The sequence below is a fragment of the Temnothorax curvispinosus genome, unplaced genomic scaffold (genome assembly GCF_003070985.1).
Source record: "Temnothorax curvispinosus isolate PA1 unplaced genomic scaffold, ASM307098v1 QBEX01010126.1, whole genome shotgun sequence".
NCBI classification, from domain to species: Eukaryota; Metazoa; Arthropoda; class Insecta; order Hymenoptera; family Formicidae; genus Temnothorax; species Temnothorax curvispinosus.
This window is the reverse complement of record NW_020219906.1, coordinates 279,141-294,617: the sequence shown is the minus strand read 5'-3', so window position 1 is coordinate 294,617 and position 15,477 is coordinate 279,141. Positions and strand designations below refer to the sequence as shown.

General features: G+C 46.2%; 2 protein-coding genes across 5 annotated transcripts in view; both read left to right on the top strand.

Moving 5' to 3' along the window:
- The window catches only part of LOC112459764 (inositol-pentakisphosphate 2-kinase), a 75,020-nt gene that overhangs the window by 32,480 nt on the left and 27,063 nt on the right, over window positions 1-15,477 (top strand). The gene's annotated exons all lie outside the window — the stretch shown is intronic.
- LOC112459765 (protein BTG2-like) lies at window positions 7,337-11,580 on the top strand. The gene has a single exon (XM_025024071.1). The coding sequence runs from the start codon at window positions 8,349-8,351 to the stop codon at window positions 8,967-8,969; it is 621 nt and encodes a 206-aa protein (XP_024879839.1). The 5' UTR covers window positions 7,337-8,348; the 3' UTR covers window positions 8,970-11,580.

The window sequence follows — 15,477 nt, the reverse complement described above, 5'->3', positions numbered from 1 at the left end:
AAAAGAGTTAGTGTCTGTTTCTGCGACTGACGGTTGACACACGCTTGCTGTCGAGTGTCGAGCTCGTTAAAGGCGAACGTTAAATCGCCTCGTATCGTCGCTTTCGCAAAGTTCGCTTCGGACGAATACGAGCCAAGGCTGAAGCAATATAACGGCAGCCGCGGTGCCATGCGCCCCGGGAACGATGATTTGTCTCCTCCTGGTAGCCTCAAGAGCTTTCGTACGAGTTGGAAATCATCGCGTTGCGCCCTACCCGCTTATTACTTTAAATACCACCGGCGCCGCGTATCGTTGTACTTTTGCGGATTACATTATTATGTACCGTTCGTGTCCCTCCGATAAAGGATAATTTGCCTCTACGTTCGGCTCGTGCGTATAAGCTCTGTATATATTTTACCTGTAATTTATTACATAGTCTTTATAATTGGATGAAATGACCATTGTCCAATTATAAGAAAAAGGAAAGCAAAAAGAGGGACAAGATTTATCATCTTCCCCGTGAAAGGATTCCTTGGAATAAAAATATACACAATTTCGCTTTACAAGGAAAGATAATTGGAAAATAGATTCTTGCGAGAGAGAGAGAGAGACATTGTTGAGTACCGATTCGACTCGCTCTCGTGCACATCACGTTATTGCAACACTTTTAATATTCGCGGAGAACGGATTATTATCACCGTTATCCATCCTGATAACGGGGCCTCGTCCTCTCGAACGGACAGCGCGGCGGTGATTTTTTACCCGCAGCTCCTTCGGAGAACGAGCGCGTTCTCTCGTGCTCTCTGGCCTCTTCTAATTGGTCACGTTCTTGAAAATTTTGCAGACGAAAATTAATTTTCCTTCCGTACGAGAGATATTCGACGGTAGACAAGGCGAGCATTTCTCGTCGCTGCATATTTCTCGCGTTTATATTTGTTTTTAGCAGTTTATTTAGAAAAATGTTCTACGTGCTAGGAGAGACGCGTGACATATTGAAGATTATGAAAAATATATACAAGAGATTTTCTGGTTTGCGTGTGCAAAATATGGTTAAAAAGGAAATGTTTGTACATTTCGATAATTTTGGAAATTCCACGAATCAACAAAATGTCCTTTTCAAAATTCTTGACAACATTTTCCAGATCGAACTGTCATGCACGAATAAAACGAAATAGAACGAGCGAGTTTCCAAGAGTTCACGTTTGCGGCAATTCGCTCGCCGCTATTTCTACTTATAAGTGTATGGATGAGGAGAGAAAGTCTCGTATCAAAGTATATATACGTCTGCGATTCCACGGGACACTTGATTGGTCTTCACGTTTTAGCCGATTGTATCGAGCAATGCCGTGATACTCTGAGCGCGCGTCGCATAGAAACGGGCGATTAATTTTGTCGGGTAAGCGCTCGACATATCGAAACGGGAAACGTCGCATTGGTCGAAGTGTACCCGTCCGTTAAAATATGTTTTTCATAATTGCGACACGTGTATTTTGTTAGCATCTATGTTTATATTTAATGTATTTTATGAGAGATATTATACAATTTTATAACACGTATACGAATCTTTTAAATTAATTATACGGAAGTTTATTAGGCCGTTTAGCACTTAATTTAAAAATCTGGAACGCATCCGTCCGCGCTTGTTAACGAAAATTCTGCCGTGCGCGCGCAAAAAAAAGGACATTTTATACGATGCCAACTTTTCGCTACTTTTTCAGTCTTTAGCACGACGGAGATTATATTGTTAAACCAGCTGTGAGAGAACCGGCGCGCGGCGCCGGCATTTATGATACGTCGCGAATGCAGTCACTCGCGATAAACGTCGTTCTTAAACTTATGTAAATGGAGATGAATACCTTGCCGGATAATTTTTCCCCATCTGAATTTTCCTACAGAACGATATGACATACTGTTAATTTCACAACAATGATGTTTACCGTTGAAGAGGTCGAATTCGCGCTGAGCAGTGGCCATGATCAAGAATGATTTATGACTCAAGCGGACAAGTATCGTTTTTCCGAGCGCGGTTTTGCGGATCGAAGGCCACTATTCGCAAAAAGGCGCGTCGTTATTTCAGAGATCGGCCGGGCGGACACGGAGCAGGGAGAGAGAGAAAGAGAGAGAGAGGAGAGGCCAGAGGGAGGCAAGGGATTTATGATCGAACAGGCGTCCGATTCATTATTGCAAAGTTTGCGATATCGGCGGTCGCAGACTTTACGCTGCGAATACATGACGGCGACTGAGCATCGTTTGCGATCGGAGTATAGAGAGGAGGGGAAGAAAAAAAAAGTAGAACGACGAGTTTCCTTCGGACGATGATAGTTGAGGAGAGAGAGGCAGGGGTAGAGAGAAGGAGAGAGAGAGGAGAGGGAAAGGGATATTCACCGAACAGTTATCCGGCCCTGATGCTGCTCGGAGCTTGGGCTCCTTCGATCGGCGCGGTGGCTGTGGTGGCGGCGGCGGTCGCGGCAGTCGGCAGATCCATTTTCGATCGCTCGAGAGAGATCGGGATCTTGTTTTCTCTTGGGCCCCCAATGCTCTTTGGCCCTTGACTCCGCGAATCTTTATTTTTTTCCAGCTTGAACGCTACGAACGATTGCGAAAAACGAGGGAGATTTTACGAGCGAATTGCAACAATGTGTCAAAAAGTTTACAATTACCAGATGCGAGTTTCAAGCGATAGCGACGAATACGAGAGGGCGAATCAGACTGTTTACGAAACGACATTTCATAATATCCCGGTATTTTTTACACGAGAGAAAAATAATTTTTTTATCTGAACGCAGCGCGCTTAACGATCGTTCGGTTGAAATTAAGCAATCGTTGGTGCGCGTCATGGCGAGCGCAAAAGGAGCGCAGAGGGGCCGAGCCACCCGTCTATATCTCCGATACGGCACCGGTCGACTCCATTTCGATCGGAGCGCGAATTCGTTGACCGTGGATAGAGGTTGAGCACCTCGCGATCTGCCGTTCAAAGAAAAGTAGGATGGTTCTACAAAACAGTTAGATGGCCCTGATGTTAGCAAATCACCGAGCGATCGTGTCTACATTCGCATTCGCCGGCGATATTATATGGCTTTGCAGAAGATTTGAAGCGTTCCGCAATTTCGTTCGTGCTATTCTTCATCACGTATAAAGTACGGAACTCTTGAAAGACATGTCACTCTAATACTCTTTATATATATATATATATATATATCTAATCAGTGCGTAATATTGACTTTCTATTATTATATTTAAAATAATATACATATTTAAACCTTCCGTTTTCTAGTCCAATAATGCTAATAATGCTAATTTCATTGAGTTAACGTTAAACTGTAATTTTTATACTTTCCCGCGACGCAACGTGCAGTTTCCGAGAAAATTTATCGCTGTTCTTAGATACACGGGCTCGCTTATCCTCTCGCTTTTCCACGTTTCGAGCGCTACGTTTCGAGCACGTCCAAGGAATCGGGATTCTCGTTTCTTCCAGGCTCGTCGATCTTTGGCCTCCGTCTGCGTTCCGCCTTCGCTTCGTGCCGCTCCGAGAAGCAGTTCTGATGCACGGCTTCAGATAGAGTTTCTAGGATATTCAAGAAACTCGTAGAGACGGCGCTGTGTCTTGCAGGAAGCGTCTTCAACTCGCAAATTTTCGAATTCTCATGTTAAACGATATGTAGATTCTTCTTCTTCCTTGCGATTTTTATTCCCCATTTTATAAAATTTTAAATAATTTATTCTCGAAAGAGTCCGTAATTCTCTTAATATCGTGTATAAAGATCGACAGAGACATCTTACGGTGAGAGCAACCTAATTAAATGATCTTTTTTATCACCCACACTTCCCACACATATGTTCTTCCACGTGTTTCGAGCCGATATTTTCTCAGGACCGCTAAAGCTGGCGGAGGGCTGGCGTCTTCTAATTCTACGTTTCTCCGAGGGAGCGGTTTTCGGAGAAGAAATAGTTCCAAATTAGACGCTGAGGCTGCAGCCGGTCGATTATATCGCACAGTACGTGAAATGGCCGCCACGACCGTATGCTTTCTACATGAGAGTAACCCTCGTAAAGTAAAGAAGCATAACAGACACGAAGAAGAAGGACGTGCTCGTCTCGCGAGCCTGGTCGCAGTTGTGCGAATCCTTTCGCGTCGAGAAAACTGCCCTCGTCTTTTTCGTTTCGAGCGCGAACCTGTCCGATCGCTGTGCGCGTCTCGAACGTCTCTTATGTCATCGCTCTTATAAGTCTTTTAACCCTCTGTGTGAGTAGTCTAAGAGCCACGTCAAAGTCATATATGCGGAGGATAATACGTTCGAAGTGAAAATAAATCAACTCCGCGAGATCGCGATTTGACTCGCTCAAAGATACATAAATATTTTCTTTTTTATCCTATCTTTATTCCTACAGTATAATTAATACGTCTTTGTACCAAAGTGTTTTTTTTTTTTTATATGATTCTTTCACCTTTAACGGAATGTCACGTCTTTCACACGTGCGATTAATGTCACGTTTCTGATTTCTTGAGAGTTTCTCACGTCCTGGCGAGAAGATGTCCCGTGGAGTGGATCGCAGTGGATTAAACAGGGGTAGCTGACGAGTGCGGGGCGAATGGGCTCTGTAGGGGCTGACGAATTTTCAAGCGGAACTCCTCGCGGGCAGAATGCAGAACGCGCGAGGTCCCCGAACCGGCCCTATTGATTTTAGAGAACCTTCCCGGCGCGCGCGAGAGCGAGAAAGAGAGAGAGAGAGAGAAAGAGAGACCGTCGGCAATTCCGAGCTTCCCTCCGTCCCCCTCGTCAAGTTTTCGAGAAGGGTCACCCCGTAATTTGAATATACGGCACCCTTCTGCGCGTTCGCAACCCCTCCCGGCCACGTGCACGTTCGGCATATTTCGTCCACCGTGTACAGCGCGTTCGTTCTCCTCGCGCTTGAAATACGCGGACGTGGTATTTTGCCGTGGTATCATTATCGCGGATTCGGGGTGCCGAATCGTTTTTCCGTTAATGGAAAGCGCTAAAAATGAAGAATTTATCTTATCGAGGAAATAACGTAATCATTAAACTTGAGTGTTTGTCTACACATGATGCATTCGTATGGCTTTTATACCACCGATAGGGTCGCTAAAATAATCTCGTTGTCAGATAATCTCGCAAGCTGTGGCGTAAATTTGACGGAAGGATTTGAGGAAGGTGAAATTCGCGAAATCTTTGATTCGCGGATTCAGCGTTTCCGTGTTTTTACGCGTCGCACGTATTCGCGAGCGAAACGCACGGAAACGGAAACGGTTAATCGCGCCTGAGGTATATCGCAACCGGAGCGAAAACGGATCGCGCTGTAGACGTCGATTGCACAATTAACCAGTTCCGCGACCGGCGACGCGACGCTTAGCCACCTTTGATCGTGGGACGTAATATTTTCGCCGTTCCGCGCGTCAACGACTTCCTTTGTGCGCAAAAGCGGAGTTTCTCGATAGTTTGGCGGTTTAACTCGCTTAGAACTTGGATTTCGTTGAATTTCCAGAGAACCCGCGTGGCCTCGCCACGACGACGAAGCACGAGAGTTGCGTTCCGTACTTATCGTGACGGCGCGACCGCGCAATTTTTGTCGCGAAAACACACTCGTTCAGCTCGCGCGCCCGCGCCCGCGCCGCGGCGCCGGCGTGAATTCCCGACGTAGGGAAATTCGCGTGCGGTTCGTGAATTTTCGCGGCGTCGACCCCACGATAATCCGGGCTTATCGATCGGCGCTCAGTTGCCAACTTGGCAGTGGCGAACTCCCGGAATTACGAGTGAAATGCTCTACATAGCGACGCGGTTGGCAAATCAGAACCGCTTTCATACCTTTGCAGGAGAGGATACGTCGAATTCCGGCTCACCTTCCGGTGGGCCAGACTTTCGCACGTCGACGCAGACGACGACAATGTCCAATGTCCGCGTCGTATGCCTCTCCTCGTTTAACGCAACGGGACGTGTATCCTTCGAGATATTGTTCCAGATCTCTGATCGAGGTGTAATGATTTTTTTTTTATTTTTTTTTAATAGCAAGCGTATCCACTGTGTGTACCGTACATTGTACAGTATACAAAGGATCGAAATGAGTGGACGAAATGATTTCCCTCTCCCCTTCCATTTCGTTGATTGAAGCGTTTCGAAAGGGTAGAAAACTTGCACGTCAAAGGGTTAAGGGAAGAGAGTACCGCGGGAACGGGGTCGGACTTTTTTTTCCCCAGCCGAGCTCGTTGTTCGAGTTTCGGGCTAAATCCCGGACAGAGTGGTTTTCATCCCCGACAGTCGCCAAGCTCGTCGTCTAGTTAGTTGTACGGTATTGTAACCTACGCGCTTTCTAGCAGTCGGCGTTAGTTCCCTGCTCGCTCATTCCCTCGTTCAGATGTGCATGTCCTTAAAAATCTGTGGGGGTCAGTGGTGCTCACACCTAGACTTACATTGACGCAACCAATTAGGAACATATATAATAGTATAGAATAAAAGCCATGTAACTTTATTTTGACTCTGATGCGGTTGTATGGTGGAATCAAATAAAGTATATTGCCTTGGTTTTGCACAAACTTTACGTGGGATTTCGAGGCTGCGCGACATTGGATAATATCGAGTCGTTTGACGAATATAGTTACTTAGTTATTCTTGTAAATTTGAATTATTAAAAAAAATATTTTTTATGTTCAGAGGGATAGAACGTAGGGACAGATCCGTAAACACGTGGTATAATCTATCTTAAGACTATTGTATTCAATCGATAACGATAATGTGTTCCATCGAGTGTTTTGACTTAAAAAAGTCATCGGTCTATCTTCCAAAACACGAGTGATGATTAGAAAGATGATGTTTTCGAGTACTTTGCGCACCTTTAGGTAGCGCAGGCTCCTTAAATGAAATGACGCCGTCCGTAGAAAAGAAAAATGACAAGGGTCGACCCCGACAGAACAATCAGAAACGCCGGTCTGCCTTTGTTTGCGCGAGCAAAGACAACAAAGTGGCGTTCAATACAGATTGTTCTGCATGCGCGCGATACGCGTGAATTATGTATAAATGTAAGTGGTTAACGTTCGGTTCTCATAGCGAGGCGAGCCCGCGATCTCGCGTCGCCCGGCGATGGCAGCGATACGTATCACGTTGGCTTGGCATTAACGCGCGTTTTGAGAATCGCTGACACCGCGCAGACGAGACGGGACGGGGATCAACGGGGACGACCGACGGCGACGGCGAGGTCTGCGCGTATTCGGGACGCTGCTGCGGTGGTGCGCAACCATCGACGCGCAAAGTCACGTGACAGAGCGTCGCGGTGGGCGCCGTCGGCGCTGGATTGGCCGATGTCGCGATACGAATCCCCCATTCGACGTTATCCGAACAAAGAGACGAGGCTATCCCGTCCACGGTCGCGAGCGCTGCCATTAGAAAGTCGTCGGCAGTCGATGAACGCGGGAACCGGGAACTCCGCGAGAGTTGGATAGAGAGCGAGAGGGAGAGAGATAAAGAGGAGCTGGTCCATCATCGGTTTCGAACGTCGCGAGAAAGTTTTGCGGCCAGCCTGTTGGGACTCGATACGATACGGAAAGAGGGGGAGAGAGAGAGAGAGAGAGAGAGTGGAAGGTTCAGCAGAACACCCCCGATCGTTAGAGATCGACTCGACCATACCCACCGTACGTCGGAGCGTCCGTAGGTCTCGTATCGGCCGAACCGTCGGGATCGATCCGATAAAACGAAGCGTGAGAGAAACGCGCATCTTCCAGCCTTCCAGCCGCGAACGGCGAGCGGCGAGGCGACGCGAATTCGGAGCCAGCGAGGAGGCGAGCGCGGAGAAACGACGCGTAGACACGCTCGCCCGAAAGATAGATCATCCCCCGCGTGCATCTGCAACTGTGCGCCGGGTTGCATCCTCATCGGCGAAGATCCTCGAGGGACGCTCCGGCGGTTTAGCCCAGCGCACTGGAGGGTCGACGACGTACAACCAGCGCTGTAGAGTGCTACGCAGCGACGTGGCGACGACGCCATTTTGTGCTCCCTGGTACCGTGCGCTTCTTTCGGAATCAGCGTCGAGCCTACTCATCGCCCCGCCGTGACCCGTGACACGCGGGTATCTCCGATCGCGTTCGTCAATAAGTGTAAAACGACGTAGAGCGCTTTTCAGCTCCTCCGGAGTATTGGAGCGCGAGAGCCAGCGACGGAGAGAAAGAGAGATAGAAGACAGTGCTCGTGTACCCAAGCAAGTGCGTCATCGGCGTGATTCTCATCCGCGCACCGTCAATCCCACCGCGATAAAGAAAGAGAAAGAGAGCGAGAGAGAACGCGTGAGCGAAGAAGAGGGAGAGAAAGAGGGTTCTATTCAATTTTCATAATCGTCGATATCTTCGCCCTGGGTCACCATCGACCATGAGACTGGAAATCGTGTCGGCGGCGGATTTTCTGGTGCACCTGCTGCGCTTGCAGGCGGGTCAGCTGTCGGAACGGCAATTGGAGATGTTCAAATCATCGCTGACGGAGGTGTTGCGCCACCGTTACCGGGACCACTGGTTCCCGGATCGGCCAAATCGCGGCTCCGGTTATCGTTGCATACGCATCAACGGTAAAATGGATCCGGTGATCGCGCAGGCCGGCGCAAACGTCGGCCTGCTGCCGACCGTTCTGCACAGCCTGTTCCCCAGCGAGCTCACCATGTGGATCGACCCGTCGGAAGTGTCGTATAGGATCGGCGAGAACGGCTCCATTTGCGTGCTGTACGAGCGCCCCGAGGCCGAGACCGCGGATGAGATCTCCCAGCAGCTGCACCAGCATCAGCAGCACCCGCATCAGCCGCATCTGCATCAACATCAGCATCAACATACGCACCATCATGCGCAGCATCACCAGCAAGCCGCTATGCCGCCGCCGCCGCTGCCCCTGCCGCTCCCGCAGCAGCAACAACAGCAGCAGCAATTCGAAAGCTGCAAAGACTCTCTGCTTCTGGAGCACACGCAATTCAGCGAGCAGATCGCCGCGTACGTCTCCAGCTGAATCGCCGGGCTCGCCGCCGCGCTCGCGTCCACGCTCTCGAAATGATCTACTAAGCGCACGTGCATCTCGTGATATGTGATATCCCGTGTATCGCGTCGGACCGAGCAGGTCCGCGCGCTCAACCCTTTCGTGGACTCCAAACGTGCGTGCACCCTTCCCTCCCTCCCTCCCGCTCTCCCCCTCTCTTTCTCTCTCTCTCTCTCTCTCTCCTTGCGTTTTAATCTTCTCTCTTCTCCTTTTCTTTCCATTTTTTTCCCTTCTCGGTGAGCACCGAGAGTCTCGAGCGAAGAGTCGGTTCTCCTTTATCGCCGTCTCCTTCCTTTCCCCTCTCTGTTTCTCTCTCTCTCTCTCTCTCTCTCGTTTTTTACGAGAAAAGAAAAGTAAAATATAAATGGAGCACCATCAGTCACATCCGTCGATGATCCGCAGCGTCGTGACCTCGACGCGCCTCGTCCCTCCGAGCGAGTTCCTGCTACACGGGGAGAGTCCATCCTTCGGGAGACGCGAGCTCGTCCACGCGCGTCGGTCGACTCGAACTCGACTCTAGTCTAGTCTCGCGCTTCCCGATCCTTCTCTCGTGCTCGAAGAATCTCGAGAGTGAGTAAGAAAACGGCACCTTCGACAAGAGATATGTGTTCCCGAGCGACTAGTCTGTGCGTGATTTAAACGCGCTCGATCGAAAAAAAAAAAAAACAACAACGGAACGAGGGAAAATCCACCTGTGTCGCGATGGAAGAGCGAAAAGAGGGACGGAAGCGGATCGAAGCGCGCAGACCAGTCGATTCTCGTTGATCCAACGCTGCTCACCCGAATTGTCATCGTCATTGGGTCGCCCTACTATCGGAGCGAGCCTCTTTTTCGCCGGAGAAGGATCTCGCGGCCGTCGCAGCGAGAAAGAACGGAGCGAGCTCGGAGCTCTCTCAGCAGCCGACTAATTGATCTCAGCACCTCCTCTATCCGCGTAACCTCCGAGTGTCTCTCGTGACGACAGCAGCCACGCGAGAGAGGAACAACGAAGACCAGCCAGCCTCATCGCCCTTCCTACGTTCTCGAGGGAGTAAAGGAATTGTACTCATTACATTTATACACGAGAAACATACGCACACGTACATATATATATACATACATGGATTTCTCTGTCTCTCGCATCCTCCCGAACGACCAGCGTCTTTCTTCCACGCACTTTTTCGTTACCGTCGGATCTCGAATTAAGGTTCGTACACACCGATGAGTATTTACGATGCGGAAACACGGATACTTATTCTTTTTCTGAAATTAAATCCCGAATGATACAATCCCGCTGGTTGTTCAGTCGTTTAGAGTACAGTTCAAGAGAGAGAGTGAGCGTGATTAGTATTCGGAAGTCATTTACGATTAGAGATTCAATAATTCTTGCAATGTATATAAACGAATTTTTCCATTTCCATATTTTCCATCTCGCGTCGGTTTGTACGATCGTGAAATTGAGAACCGCAAAGGAAAGGGATGAGAGTCGATCGTTCTCCATTCTCATCGTCGATAATTTTCTCGAACCTCGCACTGTCAATGCAGATTACCACCGAGCCACACACACGTACACAAATTTTCATAATACATTCATACAAAATTAAAGACGCGCCTACCGATGATTTTTGAACAAACGATCGCGATGGATCTCACCAGCTATCGTGAGTTGTCAAAGATCGCCGGTGTTAATTCATCGAATTTACTCTTCGTTAACGTCGCTTTCCACGAGCATCTGTAACGATAAAAATACGTTACATTTACAACGTCGTTTTCTCACGTGTATCCTACTAATTTGTCGACTGATTTAGATTTTCTGGAAAAATCGAGTGTAGAAATTTCGCGAAACGCCGCAACACGATAACAAAGTTTCAAATTCGATGTAAAGTTGCGACTTGTATTTTTCGAGAACGGTTTTCAATAAGTACGAATCTTAAAAGCGTTTCAATTATTCGACAGCGATTCTCGACAATACAAATCGCAAGCGGTAGTCTGAATGTGCATACACACAAAAACACTCGCAGACACACACGTACAAATTTCACGAAAGCGCGTGAGTTATATATGTACATATATACATACATATATAGATATATAAAAGCGTTATATATGTAGAGCACCGTGTACACGCGCGGGGGCGAAGCAGGGGGAGTTGGAGAGTTGGGCGAAGTCGCCTCCGGGCGTGTACATACATAACTGACGAATTGTATATTATATCCTTCGCGTGAGAGGAGATGGAAGAAAGCGGGAGAAAACACGACGGTGTATAAAATTGCTGTGATTTTATTCACGGGAAGGCACCCAGGCGTGTTTTTACTATGGAGAGTCGGTCTTGGGTAGTGAATCGCTCGATGCACGGTGTGCGATCGCGAATGTTTTGGGAGTGACCGCGGGAATGATTCCGTGAGAGAAAGAGAAAGAGGGAGAGAGAAAATGATCGAACGCATATGTACATGTACGGCGCTCACCCGATATACGTAACGCTCGCCCGCTCCGGCAATAATAATAGAGTTCGCTCGATTAATCACGCGTCTGCTTCGTGCTCGCGGCACATCGAGATCTGTTCAATTACCGTTACTTGACGAACCGATAGGTTCGCGTTAATAATGAGAACAATATTCACGTCGTCGACGGATTATTACGAATGCGCGATTTCAGTTTTTTGCCTATCAATTCAAATTGGATTTTATATCATCGTTACACGTGGAAATTTTTATTAGTTTTTCCGGATGCGTGGGAACGGAGGTGAGAGTTCGCGATGTAAAAGAGTGTATGTGTGTACGTGGGTGGCGTGTGCGATATATGTATGTACGTACGAAAGATCGAACGGTTAATGGAGGGAGGGGAAGGAAAGGAAGAGAACCTATCGTGTTCGGCGTCGAACGAGAAAAGGCTCTGTTGTACGTAGCAATTATAGAAACCATGTCTGTGATTATACTAAGAATAGAGCGACAATATAAGCAATTTCCGTATATAACGACCTAAACACGAGCGGCGTGTGCGCTTACTATACATACCGGTATGTAAATGGTACATATACTATGTCACATATTATACGTGCAAGAATTTTATCCGCGGGAACGCGCGCGTTTCGCGCTTTTAATCGGGTCGTCGCTTCGATCCAAGTTGAAAAATCTCTCGCGCCTTTGTATTCCGACCGGTCGACACGTTCGTCCTTTAATTGTGTGGCTATCGGTATCGCATTTTCGAAAATAAGTAGTAGCGTTCCATCGGAAGAAATCGATGTATTCTCGTGAGAACATCGCCATCGAGAGCGAACGATGCAAATCCGCTTCAAGTGTCGAAACTTAAGACGACTCGTTTAAAATCGCTGAACGCGCTCGTGAACGGCGGAAGGACGAAATAATCTCGCTCATCATAATAAGCTTCTCGGTCCTCTTCGGCTTGACGTCATACTACGGAGTAATCGGAAACTCGTATCATAACACGTACGTGCTAACGCTGCGTGTATTCATTAACACCACCGCGAATCGATCAATCCGAAAAAAGGCTTTTGTTGTTGCGAACCACTGTGTGTGACGTCAGAACGGGGGGACTGTGCTATACGCGATGTCGGCGAGGACAAAAATGGAATAGAGATTATCGTTTCCTTCATTTTTTTTACATATCGGGGAAATACACGCTCCGATCATCCATATCGGTGGCTGTAGAACACCAGCGATCTCGAATATATAATCTGTGGAAAGTAGTGCGGGATGAAGCCGGAGAGAAAGTGTGAGAGCCGTGCGGTGAGATCTCCGTTGCGTCCTTCGATGATTATTTTGCTGCTGAAGGCTGACAAAACACGTTCCTTTCCCTTTGTTTTTGGTTTCCATCGGAAAACGCGGGGTCGAAAAGAGCGCGCTCGTCTGCGAGAATTATCCTATGACCTATATATATCTCTCTACATTATTCCGTTCCCACAAGCATGCATAAAAACCTATAAATATCGACGAATACAAAAGGAAAAGACAAATACTAAGGGAGAGCAACAGAGCGAGAGAAAATAAGATGGTGCGTTAAAATGAAAAATGGGGAGGAAAGAGACAGAGAGAGAAAGGGGGCTGCGCGAAAGAGGAGGAAATGCGAGCATATTTACACATTTACTTCGCGAATAAATTGTAATTATATATATATGCGTATATATATATACATAATTATATACATATATATATATATATATATACACATCTTGTAATTATACATATATATATATATATATAGAAAGAGAGAGAGAGAGAAACAGAGACCTTCAGGAGGAATTTGTACAAATCTGCTGGGATAAATCACCAGCAAGTCTGTGATTTTAGCTTGGTTACTAATTCAGTATTTTTTTAAATAAAACGAGACAAAATCAAGATAAATCATAAAAAAAGAAACATGATTCGGCCCGCGAGAGAGAGAGAGAGAGAGAGAGAGAGAGAGAGAGAGGAGGGAGGAGAAAGTTTATGAAAGAGAGAGCGTGTGTGGTCAGACTGAATGAGAGAAATAGAGAGAGTGCGCGTGTGGTTGAAGTAAGGGAGCAAGAAATAGAGCCGGGGAAGGGGAATTTTAGAATTAGAAGTTTGCAATAAAATTATTTGAAATGTCTTGAAAAAAGTTTCTCCAAGCAATTTCGCGATTCTTTGACTTGTTTTACAAAAAAAACATGATGAATAGCTCTTACTTACTTTACGATCGTTTTGCTTTTGTTCAAGAAAACGTGCAATTTGTGAGATTATAATTACTCAAATCGCAATGATGTCATATCAATGTGCCGACGTGCTCGAACGAGTGAAAAGAGCGTGACGTACCTCGCGTTAAAAACATCGTCGCGATAAAGAAGACGGGAATCATTTCTCTATCTCTTAGAGCCGGTGTCACTAACGTCAGTTAACATTAATCGTAATTAACCATTTTCTTTTTTCATCTTTATCATTATGCCCAGTGATGCAATAGAGAAGAAGACAACGAAGAATGTTAAATCACAGTCTGAGCCGATTACCGTTGGTATAACTGGCTTGTTTTCATCGTTATTATGAAATTATTCTCGTTGCATCAGCTTTGAATTTACTTCGTTGGATTAAATCACGGTGAATCACGATTGATACTTTCTGGGTAATTTCAAGTCCGTCTCGAAAAATGAACGTGTCGAATGTCACGCTTCTCAAATCGTCGTCACGTTGACGCGTTGTCAGCATCAATGACCTTTGTGCTTCGATTTTCTGGATTTTTCTTCCTTGGCTACGCATGAGAAAGAATTACGAATAGCGAAAAAAAAACGGAACTCTAGGGCCGGCTCTTCGTCGAGTGCTTTCCCTTTCTTTGGAGAAGTCATTTTTCGTTTATGCAGACACTAGAAATGAGAAAGAGAAAGATGGAGGGAATAAGAGGAAGACGATAGATTCTTGGTGAAGTAAAATTGCAACGGGGATTGGTATCGAAAGAAGGAAGAAAATAAAAAATGTGAAGAACAAAGAGAGAGGGGGGGAATGAATGAATGAGTGGATGAGTGAGGAATGAAAGAGAAAGAATGTGAGGGGCCAGCAGGGAGGTTCAATTCGATCGATATGAGCCACGAGTCTACTGTCTTACGATAATACGATTGTGATGACAGATTACTTATGCGAATACTGATTAGCGAACTTGTAGCGGTTTCGTTTAGCATATTCGTTTAGCATTGTAGGGAGAGAGTGAGATAACAACTACTCGTGGCTCTGCGAGATCCGAATTCGACGGCCCTGTCCAGCCAATGCATCGTTCGGAGAGAACGAAGGGAGAGCGCGAATAAAAAGATCCACTCGTTTCTGCGCGTTGTGACTGCGAGCGAGACGTCACTCAATGAATTCTGTATAAAATTCGCTTTACAAGTCTACATGCATGTCCATGAGTATATACACACACAAATACACATGTCACACTCGACACGAACATATACGTATAGGTACATGAGTCGCGAATACTCGAGACACGATACTTACATGTGCGATACTCGATACATTACACACATACTCGAATCTGTAGACTCGTAGATTTACTATTAATTATAATGAATTATAATTATTATATCTATTATATCAATGTATAATTATATTTAGTTTTTAGGTTTATGATTATATTGGCTAATTATTTCCCGCTTGTACATACGCCGTGAAGCTCCAGAGAAAAAATTAAATCTTTAACAAAGAAAATCTATAATTTTTTCGACTGTTTTTGTACAGATATAATAAAAACAAAAGGCCTCGTGCTTATGAAATTTCATGAATATAAAAAAAAAACACATGTGTCGATCAATCTCGCCGTCCATTATCCCGATCACCTTACCAAGCGTATACTGTTTCATGCTGTTTATAGTATAAGGTAGAAATATAAGAATTTGCATGAATTTATGCATCAGCATAATCGACCGTAAACATCGTAAGATTCGACGTTTTCAGACGAACTCTGAGTAAATCAATTTTAGCGTTTCCAAATTTGCTTCGCATTATTGACAGACGTGCAATAAGCTCAACAAATAAGCGAATAC

Bases quoted from the DNA above. Each gene is read 5' to 3' on its own strand.
- LOC112459765 (XM_025024071.1), top strand. From the start codon at position 8,349: ATGAGACTGGAAATCGTGTCGGCGGCGGATTTTCTGGTGCACCTGCTG.